Below are 25,211 nucleotides of genomic sequence, written 5' to 3'. Positions count from 1 at the left end.
ATCCTCCACCATGTCCACACTGACCCCCTGGATGGAAACAGGAGTCACCGGTACCTTAGCTCTCCTCAGGTCTACCACCAGCTCCTTAGTCTTTTTCACATTAAGCTGCAGATAATTCTGCTCACACCATGTGACAAAGTTTCCTACTGTAGCCCTGTAATGCCGAGGAATTAAAAGTTATTGACCTCCAATCCCCTGATGAGGACATGCTCATGGACCTCCAGATTCTTCCCCCTGTAGTCGATAATCAGCTCCTTGGTTTTGCCGAAGCTAAGTGAGAAGTTGTGGTTGTGGCACTATTCAACCAGATGTTCAATCTCTCTCCGTATGATCCTTGTCACCATATTTGATTTGGCCAACGACAGCAACCAACGTCAGCCAACTTAAATATGGCATTAGAGGTGTATTTAGCCACACAATCATGGGTATAAAGTGAGTAGAGCAGGGGACTAAGTACACTGCATTGGTGCACCTGCGCTGATAGTGATTATGGAGGAGATGTTGTTGTCCATCTATACTGACTAGGGTCTGCATGTGAGGAAATTGAGGATCCAGGTGTGCGAGGAAGCATGGAGGTCTTGGTCTTCGAGGTTAGAGATTAGTTTCAAAGGGATGATAATGTTGAATGAAGAGTGTCCTGATGTATGCACCTTCACCGTCCATTCGTTCCAGAGCTGAGTGAAGAGCGAATGAAATTGGCAAATTGGAACTGACCACTTCAGTCATCAAGCAGAAGTGAACGTTGATGGCCAGCCTCTCAAAGCACTTCATCACAGTGGATGTAAGTGCAACTGGACGACAGTCATTCAGGCAGGTTCCCACGTTTTTGTTGGGCACCGGTGTGACTGAAGCCTGCTTGAAGTAGTTGGGTACCTTGGACTGCGGAAGCGAGAGTAAACACTCCAGCCAGTTGATTGGCACAGGTCCTCACTACTTCATCTGGCCCAGATGCTTTCCGTGGGATCCCCCTTCTAAAGGGGGCTCTCACATCAGCCTCCAAAACTGAAATCACAGGGTCACAGGGGCTGTGGGAGCTCGTGCAAGTACCTCCATCTTCAGCAAGAATTTCAGGGTGAAGAACGTTAGTAAGTGCTGGCTGTCAAGTGCTGAATGAAAATGGTTGCACTGAGGTTGAAAATCTCTCTACAGATAAATATTTGTTGTTGCAGTACAACCAACATCATTCAGGGGAGTTTTATACCAGCGAGGGTGAACATCCTGACAAATACCCTGGCAGGTGCTAAGACAGCCAAAGCCTGGGTAAAATTGCCGTAACCAGGGTTAAACGAGTTTTCAGCAGAACACCATGGCTGCGTGAACTAACTTCCAGCCTCCAGCCTCGGACTCACAGACACTGGGATTCATGCATCATCTGTAGCCTTTCTCCACAGTGGGGCCTCTCTCCCACAAGCAACCCTCCAGAATCAGGCCCCAGCTCTTCCTCTTATGTGCTCCGAGGGTGCAGCAAGCAAAAGGATGGGCTTTTACTGAGAAGGCCTATTCAGCAGCAGAAGTCACTGGGCCCACGGGTTTTACCGAATTTGCAAGCACAGACCTGTGACCGGAGTGGTCAGTGGTAAGCGGCAGTGACTGATTGAAATGCCACCCAGGAGCCAATGAGCCTCTAGTCTTTTGTACTATTTCACCCTTCTACCCCAGTTGACATCTTAACATGGTACACAGGCATACTGATCAGAGGTGGGCAAAAGGAAGGGGTTAAGATGCAACACAAGGGACTGGGAGATGTCCAGCTGCCCAGTGAGCACTGAGATTCGTGTGTTCCTTCCATTTTGACGTCTTACACTTGCTCTTGTATCCTCTGTTCTTATTCACAGCCTCAGAATACAAAGATTTCCCTTTAGAACAGAGATGAGGAGGAATTTCTTTAGCCTTTCTCTGGAATTCATTGCACACAGTATTCAAATATATTTAAGTCATTGGGTATATTTAAAGTAGAGGTTGATACTGTAGATTCCTGATTAGTAAAGGTGTCAATGGTTACAAGAAGGATGGAGGAAGGGATAGGGATAAGAGGGAAAATAAATCAGCATTAATCAAGTGGCAGAGCAGACTCGATGGGCTAAGTGGCCCAATTCTATGTCTTATGGTCTTGTCTGAGCTCAGTTGTATTCACCCTCTGTGGATAGCTATACCTGTGGTCTTGTTTGAGCTCGGTTGTAATCGCTTTCTGCAGACACTCATACCTTTGACAACTCATCTTCATGCTCTGGAATCCTCACCTTGATCCCTTCCATCTTCACTAGTGATTTTGTTAAGCTTCTACGTGAGCAGTAAGTCGTGATTACATTTACTCATCCAATTCCCATATCCCTTTAATCTCTTCCTCTGCTCACTCAGCACTGAGTTAACAGCCATTAACTCCTCAGCCACATTCCACATCTTCGCAGCTCTGTGCGTAGATATTTCTCTCACCCTCTGCTTTAAACCCAGTTCAATTAACCTTATACCTGTGGCCCTCTTGTCAGGACCTATGAACTTTGACATTCAGCCTATATCTATAAGGGTATCCAATAGTCACAAAGCACCACAGCACAGAATCAGGAGCTTCGGCCCATCTAGTCTGAGCCAAACAATTTTTCTGCCCAGCCCCTTCGTCCCACTGCTGGAATATAGACCCCCATACCCCTCCCATCCATATACTTATCCAACTCTCTTAAATGTAGAGATCGAGCCCACGTCCACCACTTCTGCTGGCAGCTTCTTCCACGCTCTAAACCTGGAATCATACTGACCAACTTCACCATATTGAAAAAGTTTCTTTGAGTAAAGGCTGCTGATTATCACTTATCCTCCATTCCGTCTACAAGGACAGAAAGCAAAAACGGTCGCGTTGTTGTGACGTTCCGTACCTTTCAGGCTCTGCATCCTGGGTGGTCTGGGGAAAGAGAAGAAAAAGAATCCTGAGATGCAGCTAATAGTTTTCTAACCACGCAGTTATTCAAAGGAAAGAGCAAATCAAATGACCCATGAGAAGCAATCAGACATTAAAATTCATTCACTTGTTTAGAATATTGTATACCATTTGAAGACTGCAGAGGAACTAAATTACAAGCAGATTCTCATGTGGTGATGTCCATAATAATCTGATTGCCTTAGACCTTAATTCTCATCAGATCTGGGAAATATTTACCGCTGAACATTCCTCAGCAATTTTAACTTTTATGAACAAGATGATGTCTGTTCCTCGGCTCCCAGCTCAGGATGACCGTTTGCTCTCCACAGCCTTGCCTCAGAGGCAGATGGCTCTGCTCAGCCATTGGGTCCTCACTCTCGCTCTGCTGGAGGAACTCGGTGGGCTGAGGAGGATGCCCTACTGGAGTTGGTCTGAGATAATGAACCAGTCAGATGACAAATCTCGTGGGTGAGCTTTTCAGAGACAGTAACCACAACTCACTGACCTTCAACACAGCCATGGACAAGGATGGAAGCAAACTGTATTTAATTGGGTGAGGGCTAATTAGAATGGCATTAGGCAGGAACTTGGGAGTTTAAATTGGGAACACATGTTCACAGCAGAAATGTGGAGGTTGTTTAAGGAGCACTTGCATGGGATTCTGGATAAGTTTGCCCCATGGAGGGAAAGGTTGGTGGGGTAAAGGAACCATAATTGACAAGGGAGGTAGAACATTTAGTCACGAGGAAGAAGGAATCATACTTAAGGTATAGGAAGCAAAAATCAGGCAGTGTCCTCAAGATTTATAAGGTAACCAGAAAGGAGCTTAAGAATGGATTTTGTAGAGCTAGAGGGGAAATGAGAACCCCAAATGGTTCTACATGTGTGTGAATCACAGGAAGATAAATAGAGTGAGAGTAGGACCGCTCAGGGATAAAGGGGTAACTGTGCCAGGAAGCAGAGGGGGTAGGGGAATTCCTTAATAAATACTTTGCTTCAGTATTCACCAGGAAGAGAAACTTTACCAAATACGAGTTCAAAGTAAAATTGGCTAATGGAGCATGTCTGTGGCCAGTGGTGTTCCACAGGGAACTGTTCTGGGAAACCTGCTCTTTCTGAAGTGTTATAAATGATTTGGATGAGGAAGTGGAAGGATGAGTTAGTAAGTTTACAGATGACAGGAGGGTTGGTGGTGTTGTGTAGAAGGTTACTGTAGTTTACAATGTAGTAAGAGATAGAATGCAGAGTTGGGTGGAGGAGTAGCAGACAGAGTTCAATCAAAACAGTGTGAAGTGATGCACTTTGGAAGGTTGAACTTGAAGGCAGAGTACAGGGTTTGTGCCAGGACCTTTATAGCAGTGTGAAGGAACAGAGGTATTTTTAGTCCACGCCCATGCAAAGTTTCCACGCAAGTTGATAGGATAGTTAAAAGACATATGGGGTGCTGGCCTTCATTAGTCAGGGGACTGAGGTCAAGAGCTGTGAGCTTATGTTGCAGCTCCATAAAATCCTAGTCCTTTGTGTTCAGGTCTGGTCACCTCATTACACGAAGGATGTGGAAGATTCAGAGAGGGTGCAGAGGAGATTTACCAGGATGCTGCCTGGATTCAAGGGTGCAGAGGAGATTTACTAGGATGCTGCCTGGATTAGAGAGGGTGCAGAGGAGATTTACCAGGATGCTGCCTGGATTCGAGGGTGCAGAGGAGATTTACCAGGATGCTGCCTGGATTCGAGGGTGCAGAGGAGATTTACCAGCATGCTGCCTGGATTAGAGAGGGTGCAGAGGAGATTTACCAGGATGCTGCCTGGATTCGAGAGGGTGCAGAGGAGATTTACCAGCATGCTGCCTGGATTCGAGAGGGTGCAGAGGAGATTTACCAGGATGCTGTCTGGATTTGAGAGGGTGCAGAGGAGATTTACCAGGATGCTGCCTGGATTAGAGAGGGTGCAGAGGAGATTTACCAGGATGCTGTCTGGATTTCAGAGGGTGCAGAGGAGATTTACCAGGATGCTGCCTGGATTCGAGAGGGTGCAGAGGAGATTTACCAGCATGCTGCCTGGATTCGAGAGGGTGCAGAGGAGATTTACCAGGATGCTGCCTGGATTCGAGAGGGTGCAGAGGAGATTTACCAGGATGCTGCCTGGATTCGAGAGGGTGCAGAGGAGATTTACCAGGATGCTGTCTGGATTCGAGAGGGTGCAGAGGAGATTTACCAGCATGCTGCCTGGATTCGAGAGGGTGCAGAGGAGATTTACCAGGATGCTGCCTGGATTCGAGAGGGTGCAGAGGAGATTTACCAGCATGCTGCCTGGATTCGAGAGGGTGCAGAGGAGATTTACCAGGATGCTGCCTGGATTCGAGAGGGTGCAGAGGAGATTTACCAGCATGCTGCCTGGATTCGAGAGGGTGCAGAGGAGATTTACCAGGATGCTGTCTGGATTTGAGAGGGTGCAGAGGAGATTTACCAGGATGCTGCCTGGATTAGAGAGGGTGCAGAGGAGATTTACCAGGATGCTGTCTGGATTTCAGAGGGTGCAGAGGAGATTTACCAGGATGCTGCCTGGATTCGAGAGGGTGCAGAGATTTACCAGCATGCTGCCTGGATTCGAGAGGGTGCAGAGGAGATTTACCAGGATGCTGCCTGGATTCGAGAGGGTGCAGAGGAGATTTACCAGGATGCTGCCTGGATTCGAGAGGGTGCAGAGGAGATTTACCAGGATGCTGTCTGGATTCGAGAGGGTGCAGAGGAGATTTACCAGCATGCTGCCTGGATTCGAGAGGGTGCAGAGGAGATTTACCAGGATGCTGCCTGGATTCGAGAGGGTGCAGAGGAGATTTACCAGCATGCTGCCTGGATTCGAGAGGGTGCAGAGGAGATTTACCAGCATGCTGCCTGGATTCGAGAGGGTGCAGAGGAGATTTACCAGCATGCTGCCTGGATTCGAGAGGGTGCAGAGGAGATTTACCAGGATGCTGCCTGGATTCGAGAGGGTGCAGAGGAGATTTACCAGGATGCTGCCTGGATTCGAGAGGGTGCAGAGGAGATTTACTAGGATGCTGCCTGGATTCGAGAGGGTGCAGAGGAGATTTACCAGGATGCTGCCTGGATTCGAGGGTGCAGAGGAGATTTACCAGGATGCTGCCTGGATTCGAGGGTGCAGAGGAGATTTACCAGGATGCTGTCTGGATTTGAGAGCGTGCGGAGGAGATTTACCAGGATGCTGTCTGGATTTGAGAGGGTGCAGAGGAGATTTACCAGGATGCTGTCTGGATTTGAGAGGGTGCAGAGGAGATTTACCAGGATGCTGCCTGGATTCGAGGGTGCAGAGGAGATTTACCAGGATGCTGCCTGGATTAGAGAGCGTGCAGAGGAGATTTACCAGGATGCTGTCTGGATTTGAGAGGGTGCGGAGGAGATTTACCAGGATGCTGCCTGGATTAGAGAGTGTGCAGAGGAGATTTACCAGGATGCTGTCTGGATTCGAGAGGGTGCAGAGGAGATTTACCAGGATGCTGCCTGGATTCGAGAGCGTGTCTTCTCAGGAAATGTTGAGCAGAGGGCTTTTCTCTTTGGGGTGATGAGGGATGAGAGGTGACTTGGTAGAGGTGTACAGCGTTATGCCAGCTATGGATAGAGTGCACAGCTGAACCTTGCTACCAGTGCTGCAATGGCCAATATGAGAAGATGTCGATTTAAAGTGATGAGTGGGTTTTTTCACACAGAGAATAGTGGGTGCCTGCAATGCACTGCCTACAATGAGGACATTTAAGGAACTCTTAAACAGGCACCTGGATGTAAGAAAAATCGAGAGTAATGGGCTGTGTAGGAGGGAAGGGTTAGACTGATGGTGGAGTAGGTTTCTATAGGTCGGCACAACACTGTGTGTCAAAGGGCCCATACTGTGCTCTACAGGGCTATGTTCTACGTTCTGTGTACCACCACTCCCAAAGCACTACATCGCTTAGATACATAGAGCAAATTAGGAGAACACACATCGAGAGGTCCGCAGTGGAAAGGGTGAGCAGCTTCAAACTCCTGCGTGTCAGCATCCCTGAAGATCTATCCTGGTCCCAACATATTGATGCGATTATGAAGGCATGCCAGTGGCTATTTTCCATGAGGGATTTCAGGAGATTTGGTATGTCACCAACGACGCTGAGAAATTTCTACAGATGTACCATGGAGGGTATTCTGACCGGATGCATCGCCATCTGGTATGGAGGCACCAATGCACAGGATCAGAAAAAGCAATAGAGGGTTGTAAGTTCAGCCAGCTCCATTATGGACACTGGTCTCCCCATTATCAGGGATATCTTCAAAGGGTGGCGTCCCAAGAAGGTCCACCATGAAGACCCTCACCATCCAGGGTTTGCTCGCTCAAGATGCTTGGAAAGCTGAAGGGTCTGAAGGTTAGATAAGTCACTTGGACCAGATGGACTACACCCCAGAAGTAGCTGAAGAGATTGTGGAGGTATTAGTGGTGATCTTTCAAGAATCACTAGATTCTGGAATGGTTCTGGAGAACAGGAAAATTGCAGATGTCACTCCACTCTTTAAGAGAGGCAAAAGACAGGATATTATAAGCCAGTCAGCCTGACTTCAGAAATTGGTGAGATACTGGAGTCCATTATTAAGGATGAGGTTTTGGGGTACTTTTTTCCTTAAGAGGGAATAATGCCTGACAAATCTGTTGGAATTCTTTCAGGAAATAAAAGGGAGACAAAGAAGGAAAGGGAGGAAAGAAAAGAAAAGACAAAGGGAGGATGTTGTTTACTTGGACTTTCAGAAGATTGGCTGACTGGCAGAGAGATAGAAGTTGGCTGATTGGCAGGAGGCAAAGAGTGGGAATAAAAAGGGCTTTTTCTGGTTGGGTGTCGGTGTAGTGGTGTTCTGCAGAGGCCAGTGTTGGGACCACTTCTTTTCACGTTATGGGTCAATGATCTGGATGATGAAATTGATGGCTTTGTGGCCAAGTTTGTGGACAATGCAAAGATAAGTGGAAGGCAGGTAGTTCTGAGGAAGTAGGGAGTCTACAGAAGGATCTAGACATTAGGAGAATGGGCAAAGAGTGGCATTTGGAATACAATGTATGGAACTTTGGTAAAAAGAATAATGGTCTGGACTATCTGCTAAACGGAGAGCAAGTTCAAAAATCAGAGGTGCAAATGTTCTTGGAGGTCCTCGTGCAAGATCCCTAAAGGATAACTTTGGTTGAGTTGGTGGTAAGGAAGGCAAATGCAATGTTAGCATTCATTTCAAGATGACTAGAATAGAAAGATGCCAGTGAACAATGATTCCTCCAGCGAGATCGTCCAGATAGTCAGTCTCTTCAATTATTTCACTTTCTCTACATCTCCCGCGTCTCCTTTTTGTTTAGATTGTATTTTGGAAATTGTTGCAGCCTATGATGTGCAGTTTTGAATTTCATTGAATCTTATAGTCTTCTGCTAACCCTGGAGAGGCTCACAAGCACGAGCTGATTTGGAGTCTGATGTTCTTGTTGGTGTGTTTCTGTGTGGGCCATCTGTTAATTTTTGTGTGTGAGAGAGGGAGTTGGGGATTCGATGCTATTGTTGTTGTTTGTTTTTGTGAGACAGGGGTTAAGGGTTTGATGTCATTGATGCTGTTTTTTTTGCAAGGGAGGGGGCTGAAGTTTGGGTTTTTGATGTTCTTGCTGTTTTCTGTGTGGGCGATCTGTTAGATTTTTGTGCATGGGAGGAGGTGGGGGGCTTTGGGGTTTGTGAATTGTGTTTCTTTTTCTTTTTCATGCGGGGGAAGGGTGATGTCTTTTCTTTCAAGAACTCCCACTCCCATGTTTTTTTCCCTGTATTTCATGGCTATCTGGTGAAGACGAATATCAGAGTTGTACTGTACGTGCACGCTTTGACAATAAAGTGAACCTTTGAACCTTATAAAGGCAAGGACGTAATGCTGAAGCTTTATAAAATATTGATCAGACCACACTTGGAGCAGTGTGAGCAGATTTGGGCCCCTTATCTGAGAAAGGATGTGTTGAAGTTGGAGAAGGTCCAGAAGAGGTTCACGAGAATTATCCTAGGAATTAAAGGGTTAATGTATGAGGAGTGCTTGATAACTCTGGGTCTATACTCACTGGAGTTTATAAGAGTGAGGGATCTCACTGAAACCTATCAAATGTTGAAGTGCCTAGATAGAGTGGATGTGGAGAGGATGTTTCCTATAGTGGGAGAGTCTAGGACCAGAGCGCACAGCCTCGGAATAGGGGGATGTTCATTTAGAAAAGATGAGGAGGAATTTCTTTAGCCACGGGGTTGTGAATCTGTGGAATTCGTTGCTACCGGCAGCTGTGAAGACTAAGTCATGAGGTATATCCAAAGTAGAGGTTAATACTCCATGTTCCTGATTAGTAAGGGCGTCAAATGTTTCAGAGTGAGGCATGAGAATAGGGTTGAGACAGACGATAAATCAGCCATGATAGATTGGCAGAGCAGGCTGAATGATCAGAATAGCCTAATTCTGGTCCCAGATCTTATGTTCTTTTGGTCTCTTCGCACTACGAACATCAGGGAGGAGGTCCAGGAATCTGAAGGGATACCTTCAGCATTTACGGGACAACTTCCTCCACTCCGCCATCAGAGTTCTGAACAGTCCATCACCTCGTGAACACCACCTCACTATTTTTGCTTTTTAATAGGTTTCGTATTGTAATTTATAGAATATTTTATGCACCGCACCACACAGCTGCCACGAAATAACAAACCTCACTCGATATAAACCTGATTCTGATTCTGTTTTTAACCAGTTTAAACGATCAGCTTTGGCTTTATTTGTCACACGTGCACTGAAACCTACAGTGGAATGAATGTATTGTTTGCACCAGCGAGGATTGTGAGGGAGAGACTGCAGCACTCAATTTGAATGAACATGTGATCTGATTTACATGTGGAGGGAGACGTTGAGCTCGTTTCCTGCATTTTTGGGTTTATTGTTTGCATAAATGAAAACAGAAAATGCTGGAAATAGTGTACTCAATCGGTCAGGCAGCATCTGTGGAAAGCCAGTCCGGTCTGAGAGAACGATAAACAGGTTGGATTGGGTAAGAGAGAAGGTGAGGAGGGTAATAGGTGGAACAATAGGAATTTCTTTAGTAGTGTGAAATAAAGCACAGATAAGGGGCTGTCTTGATCAAGTTATCTTAGTCCCACTCATTGTCCTCTCTCACCGTTGGGGCTACTTAGACTAACTTGTATCTTTCTCAGTTCTGGTAACGATCCTGGACCTGAGACATTAACTGTTTCTTTCTTTTTAAATCTTTATATTAATTATTATTGAAAATCAACAACAGAAAAAAATACATCAAGATAACCTATCCATATGTAGAGTACAGGTTAAACGATCAACCAGGCTGAACAGCATATCAATAATAATCAAAAAACAAAGCATTAAAGCTTTTTTTTATGGAAAAAAGGAAAGAAAGAAGAAAAAAGAACCCTTACTAACTAAAACAGAGAAAACCCCTAATAACTAAAAAAAAGAGAAAAAAAACATTAACTGTTTCTGATCCTGTGGATGCTGCCTGATCTGCTGAGTGTCTCTAGCATTTTACTTTTGCTTTTATTAGCACCTGCATTTTTCTGGATCTTCATTGACTGTTCACATGGCACTTTATAAACGAGATTGTACTCATTTTGATTGGAAGTGACCATGCAAACTCATCTCTGTGCTGATGCAAACCAGACACTTTTTACAAAATAATTTCTGATCATTCATCAATCCCAGATCCCAACCCCAAAACCTCAGAGCAGAGTTGAAGTCTTGCTGAGTGTGTCGATAACATTAAGTGCATTTGAACTATTTTGAGCACATGTGGAGACTTGGCTGCTGAATATATTGGAGACAGAGATCAAGAGATTTTTAGGTATTAAGGGTGATCAACGGCAATACCTCTGGTGCAGAGAAGTGACGTTGAGGAAAGCAGCCATGATCTTATTGACCAGTGAAATAGAAATAATGGTCTGAAAGACCTGTTCTCACTTCTATTTCATACTTTCAATTCTTTAATAGTGGTTGAAGTTGACCATGTCTCTCTGGGTGAAACTGAAATGAGGGAAGAGACTGAGGGAACTATGAAAAGTTGGTGAAGCAGTATCATTTAAGAAGCATTGGGACGGGTACATGGAAGGGATTTTCAGCACGCAGGAATGTAGGAGGTGGAGACCAGCTGCAATGGCAACATGAGCTGATTGGACCAAAAGCCTGCGTCGGTGCTGTATTGCTCCACATCTCTATGAATGAAAGAAAAGAAAGACATGTGGAAAATAAGATTAAGGAGAGATGAGCAGCAATGAGGACAGGGGAACTGGGGTACGGAGGAAAATAGGAACATGAAAGGCAGCACATTGCCCGGTTTATTGCGTGATCATATGGGAGATCAGTGAGCCGCATGGACCACATTTACTGCATTTCCCTTCACCTTTTGCTGCTTATTTCCACAATGAACAGCACCCCTTTTCCATCACAGATACAATGGGAGACACGGGATAGTAGTGGGAGACGCAATGAGCCGTACTGACCACATTTCCCATCCAGTCTTTGGATTACAAATCGACGTGTCCACATTCATAATGGAGACAAGCTATGCGAGTATGTGGGCAGCACGATGGCATTGTGATCAGCACGCCAGCTGTAGGGCAGGGGTTCAATTCCTGCCACTGTCTGTAAGGAGTTTGTACCTTCTCCCCATTTCCTCTGGGTCCCACATTTCAAAGATGTATGGTTAGGGTTAGTGAGTTATTAATAATAATAATCATTATCATTTCTGGACCAAATCAGATCTGGAAAATTTGCAAAAAAAAAAAGAACTGAACTACCTAATTTTAGAAAACACCATGTACACTTAGATTAACACTACCTAGGACAGAAGGAGGAGGAATAACTAACATAAAGAATTGACACAACAGTCAGATAAAACTTGTAAGTACATATATTCATCAATGAAACTGGGAATCAGCACTCTATGTGAGCAGGTGCAATTCTGATAAGAGGTACACACCACGAAACTTAAATGAAAGCACAGCCCAGACAAGTGAAGAAATTATCACCGCAGATGAAGAATTTAACCAACAGAAAAGCATGACTGTCCTTGGGAGCCATGATCTGGGAAGTCTAGATGTCGACAAGGAAGCATCAGACTCCTGGCTCAGAGTTGGAGACATCATCCCAGAAACAGACGGTCCTTGTGGCAATACAGGACCAGGTGGTTAACACAAAAAATGATCAAAAATGCATAATAAAAGACCAACAAATTCAAGATGGTAGATGCAGAAAAGGCTAAGAGAAACCGGACACAACCCAGTACATTACAGGGTCCTGCAGCAGTTTGACTCAACCAAGCACAATCAAGTGGCAAACATCACTCACCTAAATCTTACTTTAAAATACAAACTCATAAAGTTACCATACCCTACCAAAACTACCTACAAGGCTGATCTAGTTTTAGAGTCAGAGTCCCACAAATTATATTACAACCGATCCATTACAGTATTGCAAATAGATCAATCCATAATAACTGTCCAGATAGAATATTACAGGATAAACAAGCAAGAACAACTTACTTAATAGGTATATAGCTATTCCAAACACACATAACATACAGAAATCAATCAGTGAAAAACACCAGAAATATGCTGAATTAAAAGAGGAAATTGAAGGACTATAGAACATGAATAGAGTCTACATTGTTCCAACAGTAATACCTACAGCTGGTAGTCACTACACAATAGTATTAAACAATTAGGGTAACACAGCAAAGTTTACATAAATCTCCAGAAATACAATTAGAATAGTCCGTAAGGTCCTAGCATTTGAGAAGTGAGCTGAGAAAAAATAATATGAATAATAATTCAATTATAAATCACTTTTCATCCAGTCGATGCTTTACAATGGAATAAAGTGCAAACATGAAAATAAAAGACAAAAAGCTGTCAATTAAAAACAAGTTTAAATAAATAGTTTTGGAGCTGGTGTTTAAAAATGTCAGCGAGTCTGCATCCCTTATATTGTTAGGTACAGTTTGGGAGCATAGTTCAACAAAGCTGACCTGCCCATTCCCTTTTGAGGGATATTAGTTAAATTTAAGGCACAGGCAGAAGAAGACCTGAGAGCTCGAGCAGGATTACAAAACAAAAGTAATTCTGTGATGTAATCCAGTCTCAGGCCATTGTAGCTTTCAAAACAAGGAAGTGAACTTTAAAATAAATTCTAAAAGGAACAGGAAACCAATTCAGACATAACAGAACATAGCTGGCCATGTTAGCGATGTGTTGGTGATGGAAGCATGGCGACACTTGCAGGTTGCTCAGCACCATCCTCACTGATTTGATTTTATGAAACCAATACAATTCATTGTATGCTTTGATGTACATGTAATAAATAAAACTAAAGCTGGTCTTTTGAAAACTGGTTCTGCCAGCTGAGGAAATACACATGACTACCTGTGGGAGAATGCTATTACAGTGTGACAAGCTTGCATTGCAGTTTCCACAATAATTATAATAGAAATACACAAAAGAGTTACAGAAAGCATGTGATTGAACTAGAAATGTATACACCTTGTTTCGCCTACAGTGCCTATAGAAAGTATTCACCCCCCCTTGGAAGTTTTCATGCTTATTGTTTTACAACTGGTGAAGCACCCGGACAACAGTTGTTGTATGCACAGTCTCTCCCATTTCAGCCACTGAAGCTTGTAACTCCTCCAGAGTTGTCACAGGTATCTTGGTGGCCTCCCTCGCTCGTTCCTTTCTTGCACGGTCACTCAGTATTTGAGGATGGTCTGCATTAGGCAGATTTACAGGTGTGCCAGATTCTTTCCATTTCTTGATGATTGGCTTAACTATACTCCAAGGGATATTTTCTTGTATCCATTTGCACTTTTCAATAACCTTTTCATGGAGTTGCTTGGAGTGTTCTTTTGCCTTCATGGTGTAGTTTTTGCCAGGATACTGACTCACCAGCAGTTGGACCTTCCAAATACAGGTGTAATTTTACTACAGTCAATTGAAACACCTTGACTGCACACAGCACAGTCTGCATTTAACTAAGTATCTGACTTCTAAAACCAATTGGCTGCACCGGTGATGATTTGGTGTGTCATATTAAAGGGGGTGCATACTTCTGCAATCAATTATTTTGTGTTTCATATTTCTAATCAATGTAGATCACTTTGTAGAGATCTGTTTTTACTTTGATAGGAAAGAGTCTTATTCTGTTGATCAGTGTAAAAAAGAAACCCAATTAAATCCAGTGATTCAATGTTGTAAAACAATAAAACATGAAAACTTCCGGGGGGTGGGGAGGTGAATACTTGTTACAGGCTCTGTACCTTCTATAACCTAGCTCCAGAATGTATTTGGCCTCTCTGTGAATTAGTAGATGTATAAACTGTTGTAATATTTACCAATTATCCCTAATATTGTTAATCAGCCTGAGTCAATGGTTCCAGTTCTCAAACTTCATGTCACAACTCATGTAAAACTTTGATGTTCCCTGGTTGTATTCCGACAAACATCAGCTTATTAATACTGAATACAAAAATATGAATGCTAAAGCAACCACATTATCTCAGCGGCAAGAAATGAAGTACTACTCTTTATTATACTGGGAGAGTCTCAGAGATAATCCGTGATGCAAAAAGAACTATTAAATTTAGGATTATTAGGCAGAAAGGGAACTGCTGATAGTTCCAGCCACAGGATGTGCCTCATATCTTCTCTGGAGACCCAGGTAGAGGGCACAAAGGGAACTAGTAACCTCAGGGACTCAATTAAGGGAATTTCCACTGCAGCTCACCAATTAACCGCTGTCAGTTCTCATCCCTGACCATTTGTTGCCTCATTATATTTTCCTCTTTTTGAAGCCAACGCACATGGGAAGAGTTTCTGATCCAATTGTGGCTAATTTTGTGGAAGTTTCCTGCAGTCCTGCACCTGCTCAGTCATGTAATCAATAATTGTGGCTTTTCATTCTTGCAAAATAACTTCCGTGATACAAAAGGAGTAGCAGAGATTACCTGTAAGCTTATGAAACCGTGTTTTCCTATGCACGACTAATTGTCGTCCCCAATCCGACAACGGCTTTCTCTGAAGCAGCAGGCTAAACACCTTCGTCAAAGTTTAATTAAGGAATTCAGCAACACGGATCAGAATATTGAGGAAGGAGGAAAAATCAGTGTACAGTACTGCATGTGGAACCTATAATATTCTGTTCACTTGGAAATCCCCATTAATTCTGTTCACTTGGAAATCCCCATTAGAATTTTGCAGGCTCCAGTGAGATGACATTTCATTCTTCTGAGTTTCAGAGAAGATAAAATCATCATGTGATTGGCACAGAAATGAGCCCCTTGACCCACCATGTTCATGCTGACATCCACACTCATCCCATTTGCCATCATTGGGTCTGTATCCTTCTATGCCACGCCAATTTAAGTAGCTGTCCAAATGCCTCATAATGACAGTCATTGTGTCCCCTCTGGCAGCACATTCCAGTTATCAACCACGAAAACGTTTCCCTCTGATCCCCTTTAAAACTGCTTCCTCACACCCCAAAACCTATGACCTCTTATTTTGGATATTGCCACCAAGGAAAATTTGATCATCTTCTCCACCTCTGCCTCTTACTCACTTCTAACAGTTCACTCCTCAGCCTCCTTCACTCTGCAGAAACAAACTGACCCTCCACAGTCTCATTCCACAGTTAGCTGATCTCTCCTCATCCGACAACTCCCCCCGCTACAGAAATCTACCTAGTGAACCTTCCTTGCAGTCTGTCTGTCACAAATATCCATGGGGCACATTTTACCATTCTCATATCTGATAGAAACATGGCAAGGTCTTACTTGCATTAGCAGTAACTATCGAAGCCTTGCCACATTCTTTAAAGTATTTATCAGATATGAGTGAATGTTAGTTGTACAAGAGACCCACATTGACCTCACCACAGAAGCAGTAACCTCTCACCTTCTGTTTGGTGGTGTCTATGTGGGTCTCTTGTACAGCCAGCATTTTGGCTAAGTCAGCTGCTCCAACACAATGTTCTCAAAGGACAAAGCCACCCCATGTTCAGCTGGATGACCTGTTGAATGCTACTGTCAAATAGGCAGACCTGAAAAGACGATGTTGCCTGAGTTCGGTAACAGGATGGCCACTGGGAGTGTAACAATCAGTGTTGTCTTTATGCTGCCCTGTACTGTCACAACAACGACCTGGAAGTTACGTGGACCAGGAGTGTATTTCCTGGAGATGGGGGAGCGACTTGGTATAGGAATACGAGATCATGACAGGCATAGACTAGTTGAAGACACAGGAAAGGGGTGCTGAAAGTAAAAAGGTAGCACAGCAGTCAGCACTATGTTCAATTCCTACCATTGTATGTAAGGAGTCTGTACATTCTAGTAGGTTAATTGGTCACATGGGTGCAGTTGGGTGGTGCAGGCTTGTTGGGCCTGTTATCGTACTGTATCTCTAAACAAAATAAAATTAAATTAAAAGAAAGAGCATAGATTTAAGATCAGAGATGAGATTGAAAAGGGACATCAGGGCAGCCTCTATGCAGAGGGTGGTGCTTAAACACAAGAGGTTCTGCATATGCTGGAGATCAAAAGCAACACGCAATGCTGGAGGAACTCAGCAGGTCAGGCAGCATCCATGGAAATGAATAAACAGTCCATATTTTGGGCTGACGCCCTTCTTCAAGACTCAGGAGGGTAGTGTTTATTAGGAATGAACTACTAGAAATTGTGGTTGAGGCAGACATGTCAGCCATATTCAAAAGCCTTCTCGATAAGTACATGGATGGGGGAGGTTTAAAGGGTAATGGGCCAAAGGTGGAGAAATGGGACTAGATTTTCTGTTTTCCTGTCCATGTCTTTGCCATCGCCCTGTATCCTAGTCCTGTCCCTAGTACTTCAGTGTCTGTGTCTTGCACTTGGGTCCGTTCCCAGCCACCTCCTTATGACAGAACGATCCAGCCAACCATGGACCCAACGACACAGACACTGTCATTTTCCTCTTGCCACCCGGAGTTCCTTTCTGTTAAATACCCTCCCACCCGCCCGGGTCGTCCATAGTCTGGATACCCTGTTTGGTTGCCAGGAGGCTCCCGTGGGGGGGCGGGAGGGGCTGGTACTGTCATGGTCCGCATCGACCCTTGCTCCAGGTTTTCCTGTTTACCCTGTTTCTGTTCTTGTTTAGCTCTAATTGAGGCAGTTGATGCTCGTTGGGGCTGGCTGCATAAATACCTCCAGAGACCAGGGCGTGGCTGCTGGATTGTTCTTGTCCTTACTCCTTGTATCCCTTCCCCTGCCTTCTGTTTCCTCGCCTGAAGGCCTGCCTTATCTTGCCGGTAACTCTCGCCTCACCTGAAGTTCTCGTCTCGCCGTGCATTGCCTGAAGCCTTGCCTTGTCTTGCTGGTAACTCTTGCCTTGTCTCGCCTGCAGTCTTGTCCTGGAGCCACCCTGTACCTAGCTCCCTTCCTGTCCTTTGCCTCCACCCAGGTAAGCCAGGCTGTCTTGCCATTACCTGTGGTTGGTTCTGTCCCTTCCTGTCCCTTGCCTCTGTCGGGTGGTGATCCACGCCCTGCCCAGGTGATCCGCACCCTGCCCAGGTGAACCGCGCCCTGCCCAGGTGAACCGCGCCCTGCCCAGGAGGAGCCTGCCTAGCCTCTAGCCTCAAGCCTGAGGACTCCAGCCTCCTGCCAAGCCTCGCCTCAAGTCTCCAAGACTCCAGCCTCGTCTTGCCTGCCAGCCAAGCCTCGTCCTTGTCTAGTTCTGGGGTCCGAGCCAGAGGCAAGACCCAGGTTCTGGGTCCTTGTCCAGTCTCAGGCCCGGAGTCCAAGCCTGGGCTCCTAGCTCTCTTGCCCAGTCCTGTTCCAGGTTCCTGGTTTTCCTGTCCATGTCCTTGCCATCGCCTTGTACCCTAGTCCTGTCCCTAGTCCTTCAGTGTCTGTGTCTTGCACTTGGGTCCGTTCCCAGCCTCGTCCTTATGACACTCTGATTATGGAAGGCACCTGCCCCTGTGTATCACAGTCCTACAAACACCAACATGATAAAGTAATTTGATTTGGTGATGTCGGACAATGACAGTATACAAGGGAGTATTATTCTGTTTCTTGGTCTATTAAGACATTTTTTTGTGTGCAGACACAGTCTCATCTAAAAGGCCACATTGTTGAGAGTGCAATCCTCCTTCATTCGTCGTGTGACTGAGAAACACACTCATCTGGAGGAGCAGCAACCTCTTGGGTACTACAGACTCAATAAGAACAGGGATTAGCCACCCGACGACCTTTCTGAGGCACAAGATTCAGATTTATTTAATTATCACCACGCATGTCCAAACTTACAGTGAAATGTGTTGTTTGCATGAACAGCCGGCGCAAGCTAGCGATGTGCTGAGGGCCGCCTGTAAGTGTCGCGATACATTCTGGCACCAACATAGCATGCCCACGCGCTCGGCAGAACAGCACAGGACACAACACACAACAAAACAGTAACAGCAAAACAAGTCCCATTCCCTCCTGTCCATCCACCTCCACAAACAACACAGTCCTCCAAGTTAGGTCTTCTTCAGCCTCACCCTTCTGGGCTTTCACCTTTGGTGTTGGCCCCAGGACTTGCCACTAACAATGAATGAGAACCCTGGACCAAGATCCCGCTTTCTAGGCTTTGAATTCCAGACCCTCCAATAATCAGAACCTCGAACACCGGGCCACGAACTTCAGTCTCGCCATTTCACATGCCCGTGTAGCTCACCGATGCTTGTGCCACTCGCCTGCATGGTACTCCAGTTCTGGGACTTGCCAACAACTCACTGACCTGGGGAGAGGGATCACCAGCCCTGATTCTCACTGGACTGCTAGCCCAACACCCCACGTCCACATCACTGGCCTTCCAATGAGGACCGGAGGTCTAGACTCCAGCCTGACCTCCAGTTCCCCTATGTCCCTGTCCCTAAACTCTAACCTGATCCCAAACTCTCCACTCTATCCCCAAATCTATCCCTATGAGTGCAAAAGAAAATAATTAAGTCGACGGAGATCACAGCTTGGTGCCATCTTGCCTGGAAGAGATTCTGCAGATGCAGGAAATCTGGAGCAACACGCACAAAATGCTGGAGAAACACAGCAGGTCAGGCAGCATCTATGGAGAGAAATGAACAGTCGATGTTTGGGTTGAGAGCCTTCAGCCATTTCTGATCATTTAATGCCAATCTGCTTAAATGAAGCTTCCAAAAGCATACACCACCTCTATTTATAAAACCCCACTGCTCGGTTGGACCCAATTTCTAGTGACTTTGCTCTGCTTATAACCAATCCTCATTGATGAGTATAATGACTAATTCAATGTGAAGGCAAATTTGGCAGAAAATTGAACTCAGCTCATTATAATGCAGAACAGCACTTTTCATTACTGTTGAGATCATAACCTTCAAGTACAATGGTTACATATATTCACCATAAAAAAAAAGCTATTCTCCCCATACTGCCACCTTTGATGGCTCTATTCTTTTTCTTCTTAAGTCCATCACCCCTCTGGGGCATTAGCCATCGGCAGTGGCTCACCGGGGTCCTCATCTTCGAGGCGAAGATGTTTCCTCTCCCAGGGACGAGTTCTTCAGAGCCTCTGATGGTGTTTCTGTCGTTCTGGGCTTTTCATGGGATGGGGTTGCTAGCTCCATGCCAACCCTCCTCTTTTTGCAGTGGGCTTAAGACCGTCCATGGCAGAGTTATCATGACTCTGTTCCATTCCCCAATTTCTTGCCTCCATCATATTTTCTCTGACAGTGACACTCTCCACAGAGGTACCTCTGAAAAGGTGTTTCTTCTTACTGAACCATGGATTCCCTTCTACCACAGTCAACATCTTATCTGCGTTCCACACCCTTTTTCTTCCAGACAGCGCAAGAGTAGAGGTCCCAATAGTCAGTTTTTCCACACTGTCAGTCTCTGTATTCATTAGATCATCCTTAGCAACATTCACCTACCTCAATGAGATTCCTCCACCATGTTTTTCCCTCTATCCCCTTCCAGAATGTTGATGGGCTCATTCCCTTGTGCATACATCTAGTCTACTTCCCTTTCTCGCAACCAATTCTCTACTCAAGGCATCCTCCTATGCAACAACAGGCAGAAGATGAAAACTCGTTGCTTTACTTCTTCCCATCATCCAGGGACTTAAGCAGTCCTTGCAGGTGAAGCAAAGATTCACTTTCGCTAGAGTACTGGATTCAGTGTTTATACTGTGGTCTCTCCTACCTCTGACAAACTAATGTAGTTCTCAGTGAAGGCTCAGCTCTCTTTCTACTGTACTTAGCAGTCCTGAAATATTTCTTGTCTCTTTCCTACAACTCTGCTCTCACCCTCTCTCCTCCTGGATGGGGCAAGGACAGAAGAAACCACTTTATAAAATGACCTACATTAGTCTGCTGAGATAACACTGTGCTCCTTGTTTTTTGCCAATTCGATTCTCCTTTCCGCTCCCCCTCTCACCTCTGCCTGTGGCTGCTGCACTGTTATAATAATGCTTCAGACTGATGACCTGTCACAAGAACTGTGACGACAGCTTGAGGCACAGCACCTCACCTTCCATCCGGGCATGTCGCAGCCTTCCAGCCTCAGTACAGAACTCTACAATGGAGACACAGGACAGGGCAGATGCTGGAATCCAGCTTCCAACTCCACTTCCGGCCTCCCAGTTCAACTCCAGCCAGGGTTTCAGGTAAGCTCCTGCCCCTCCACAGTCTACCAATCACCTCAAACTGCTGTCTCACCACTCCCTCTTCTCCTCTTTACATTGACTATCTCCCCCCTTTCCACTCTCAGTCCTAATGCAGGGTTTCGACCTGAAATGCTGACAGTTGCTTTTCTCCCACAGATGATGCTCGGCCTGCTGATCTCCCCCAGCAGATTGTTTGTTGCATATCAGGTGTTACATAACTCGTGGGTATCTTGAGATTGTCTTACGACCATGATGTAATTGAGTATCTTGTGAGCATGATGTAATGGTCTTGTGATAGTGGGATGACGTAATTTTCCCACCAGTGTGAGGTCACGTGATGACATGTTCCTACAGGTATATAAAGGGGAAACCCCTGTTGTCATGTAGTTTAGTTTGTCAGTTACTTCGTTATGCTGCGTATTCGTCTCATGACACAGTTTCATTTTAAAGTGGAGTTTATATCGAACAAATAAAGTTAAAACAATTAGAAGCTGATTTAGAACAGAGTCGGTTAGAAGCTGAAAATAAACAGAAGGAATTTGAAGCTAGAGAAGCAGATAAACAGAAGGAATTCGCAGCTAGAGAAGCAAATAAACAGAGGGAGTTTGAGCTAGCGATGAAGAAATTAAAGTCTGGGAATCAGTCCTCTGGTTGTAGTAAACAGTTTGTTGCTAGTCGGGAAGTTATATTGGCTCCTCCATTTAATGAGGCTGAAGTAGAGAAATAGTTCCAACATTTTGAAATTGTTGCTCTAATTTCAAAGTGGCCAAAAGATAAATGGCCAGTGATGTTACAAAGTGTAATTAGAGGTAAGGCACAACAAGTTTATACAGCTTTCACTGCTGAGCAAGCACTTGATTATGATATTGTGAAGCAGCATATACTGAAAGCATATGAACTGGTTCCGGAAGCTTGTAGAGAAAGATTCAGAAATTTGAAGAAATCCGTGGAAAAAACTTATGTGGAATTTACCTACGAGAAATCTGTGTATTTTGAGAGATGGGTTTCCTCTAAAAATATGAATAGGGAGTATAATAACTTAAAAGAGTTGATTTTATTGGAGAAATTTAAAAGGAGCGTCCCTGTTGAAGTAAGGACATACTTAAATGAGAGGGACACTGCTACATTGCAGGGGTCTGCTAAATTAGCTGATGAGTATGCTTTAATCCATAAGAGTATATTTCCTCTGGGTAGAACTTTTCAAAGGAAAATAGCATAGAGAGTCAAGGTAAACCAGAAATTAAATCAGAAGTTAGTGAGAAAGGTAAGGATGAAGGGAGACATGTGAAGGAAAGATATTTTGGTCCTATTTGTAATTATTGTAAGAAATCTGGTCACATAACAGCTAACTCTTTCAGTTTGAAGAAGAAGGAGAAGGAGGCAGTCCCAGATGCTTGTGTGCAACATATTGAAACACCTGTAAATCCACAGGGTTCGATAAATACAAATGAAGCTTTGTTAGAGTCTGACCAAGTTAAGAGGGGATATCATCATTTTATAACCAAAGGATTTGTATTCTTGAAAGAGGGATCCACTCCAGTGCCAATACATATCCTTAGAGATACTAGAGCTTCTCAGTCACTTAAGTTAGACAGTGTTCTAAAGTTTAGTGATGAGTCTGACATTGGTGAGGTAAACGAGGTGTTGGGAGTGCCCTTATGCCTGTACATTTGCATAGAATAAATTTAAGGTCAGGGTTAGTAACAGGAATTGTTAAAGTAGGACTACAATCCAGTTTACCCGTGAATGATGTTTCTCTTTTGTTAGGGGATGACTTAGCAGATGAATAACTTTTTCCTGAAGTGCTTTTGACAATAAAGCCCATTTCTGATGAACCAAAGATGGATCCTAACATGGATTCCTCCTGTGTTGTAACCCGAGCTATGGCCAAAAGGATTGATGTGCAGGACGGGTCTGTTACCCATGACTGCTCAACTCGGGATTCGAATTTTGAGGATGTGTCAGAAACTTTCCTACCTTCATTGTTTGATCAAGATTCTTGTAATAAGTCTGACCATGAAGATTTGTCTCTGTCTCAGAGGAAGATGATAGCAGAGCAGAGTAGAGACCCTGAGATTGTAAAGTTAAAAGAACAAGCTCTTCCAGATAGTGAAATTGAGAAGGTGCCAGTAGGATATTATTTTGAGAAGGGAGAATTAATGAGGAAGTGGAGATCACCTACAATTCCTGCAAGTGAAGAATGGGAGGTTTTTCACCAGGTAGTAGTTCCTAAAGTTTATCGGAATGAGATTTTAACTATGGCTCATCGTATGCCCTTGGGTGGCCATCAAGGTGTGAAGAAAACTGCAAACAAGATTTTTAAACATTTTTGTTGGCCTAGTTTAAGAAAGGATGTGGTGACATTTTGCCGAACTTGTCATTCTTGTCAAATTGTGGGTAAACCTAATCAAGTTACTCCAGTGGCCCCACTGCAACCGATTCCCACACTTGGTGAACTGTTTTCCAAAATTATTGTAGATTGTGTAGGCCCATCAATGTTTGCTGGCCATTGTGTGCACAGCGTCTCAGTTTCCAGAGGCAATACCACTCAGGAATATAACCGCTAAAACTGTAATAAAGGCTCTTATAAAATCTTTTACTTACTTTGGATTGCCTAAGGCAGCGGTCCCCAACCACCGGGCTGTGGACCGGTACCAGGCCACAAAGCATGTGCTACCGGGCCGCGAGGAAACGATATGAGTCAGCTGCACCTTTCTTCATTCTCTGTCACGCACTGTTGAACTTGAACATAGGGTTGCCAACTGTCCTGTATTTGCCAGGACATCCGTATATTGGGCTAAATTGGTTTGTCCCATATGGGACTGCCCTTGTCCCGTATTTCCCCCGCTAAGGTAGAGCGTTCCTATGAAACCTTTCGTGCCGAAATGGCGTAAAGCAAAGAAGCAATTACCGTTAATTTATATGGGAAAATTTTTGAGCATTCCCAGACCCAAAAAATAACCTAACAAATCATACCAAATAACACATAAAACTGAAAATAAATAACACTAACATATAGTAAAAGCAGATAAGCAGATATGATAAGTACACAGCCTATATAAAGTAGAAATAACGTATGTACAGTATAGTCGGGAAGATTAAGCTAAAACTGATATGTTGAAAAAAAATTGACATATACATGCATGTGCACATCATGCATGTGCACACAGGTGCCCACGCAAGGCTTCATGGTCATGGTAGTCTTTCTCGGGGACAAGTGTCCCATATTTGACTGCTATTTTTGTCCCTTATTTGGGAGTGAGAAAGTTGGCAACCCTAAATGTAAAAGACATGTTGAGGTGAGTTTAACCCTACTTGAACACCCATCCTTCAGGTCGGCTGGTACGCAAGAATATTGTCAATATCAAACCGATCCGTGGTGCAAAAAACGTTGGAGACCCCTGGCCTAAGAAAGTACAATCTGATCAAGGTAGTAATTTTATGTCTGGATTGTTCCAGCAGATAGTTTATAAACTGGGAGCCAAACAGATTACCTCATCTGCATACCATCCAGAATCGCAAGGAGCCTTGGAGAGATTCCATTTGACCCTCAAAACTATGATTAGGACGTATTGTGTGGAAAATGAAAAGGACTGGAATGATGGCATGCATCTACTTCTTTTGCAGTACAGGAATCCTTAGGTTTTAGTCCTTTTGAACTTGTGTTTGAGCATAGAGTTAGAGGACCTTTGGCCTTGTTAAAAGAATAGTGGATTAATAAAGAGGTACATATTAATTAGTTGGATTATGTTTTAAAGTTTAAAGAAAGATTACATAAAACTTGTAGATTTTTTGTAGAAAGATTACATGAAGCTTGTAGGGTAAATTTAAAATTGGCTCAGGAGCAAACGAAAACTTGGTATGATAAGGAAGCTAGAATGAGGTCATTTAAGCCTAGAGATAAGGAGTTGGTTCTTTTCCCGGTGCAAACAAACCCTTTACAAGCTAAATTTCATGGTCTTTATGAGATCATATCTAAAGTTAATAATGTGAATTATGTGATAAAAACACCAGATCAAAGAAGACCAACACAGCTGTGTCATATAAATTTGATAAAACCATATTATGAGAAACAATCTGCTACTATGAGTGTTGTGGTCAATAATAATGAATCTGATCCCACTGGGAACTCAACAGATGATTCATCTGAAACTCATTTTAAACCCAACATTATTTCTACCAGATTGCCAAACTCAACAATTCTGGAAAATATTGATGAGAAATTAGCTCATTTACAGCCAAAGCAGTGGCAGCAAATGAAGCATTTAATTTTTAAATATAGGGATTTACTTCCAGACATTCCTGAAAGAACCACAGTAGCTTCACATGATGTAGATGTTGGAGATGCCATATCCATAAAGCAACATCCATATCGGATGAACATGGAGAAATGTGCACTTGCTGAACAAGAAATTAAGTATCTGTTAGAGAATAATATTATTAAACCTTCTAATTCGAATTGGAGTTCACCGTGTGTTATGGTACCTAAGCCAGACGATAATATTAGGTTTTGTACAGATTACAGGAAGGTGAGTGCTG

General features: G+C 44.0%; 1 protein-coding gene across 3 annotated transcripts in view; it reads right to left on the bottom strand.

The window, feature by feature from the left end:
• The window catches only part of plekhg7 (pleckstrin homology domain containing, family G (with RhoGef domain) member 7), a 109,151-nt gene that overhangs the window by 59,500 nt on the left and 24,440 nt on the right, over positions 1–25,211 (bottom strand). For all 3 annotated transcript variants that reach the window (XM_072241648.1, XM_072241647.1, XM_072241649.1), the window contains one exon: positions 2,871–2,896. In XM_072241648.1, coding sequence (XP_072097749.1) covers positions 2,871–2,896 — 26 coding nt within the window. The remainder of the gene's footprint in view (positions 1–2,870; positions 2,897–25,211) is intronic.

Source organism: Mobula birostris, chromosome 23 (genome assembly GCF_030028105.1).
Source record: "Mobula birostris isolate sMobBir1 chromosome 23, sMobBir1.hap1, whole genome shotgun sequence".
NCBI classification, from domain to species: domain Eukaryota; kingdom Metazoa; phylum Chordata; class Chondrichthyes; order Myliobatiformes; family Myliobatidae; genus Mobula; species Mobula birostris.
Note: the sequence above shows the minus strand (reverse complement) of the source record. Positions and strands in the feature narration are given on the sequence as shown.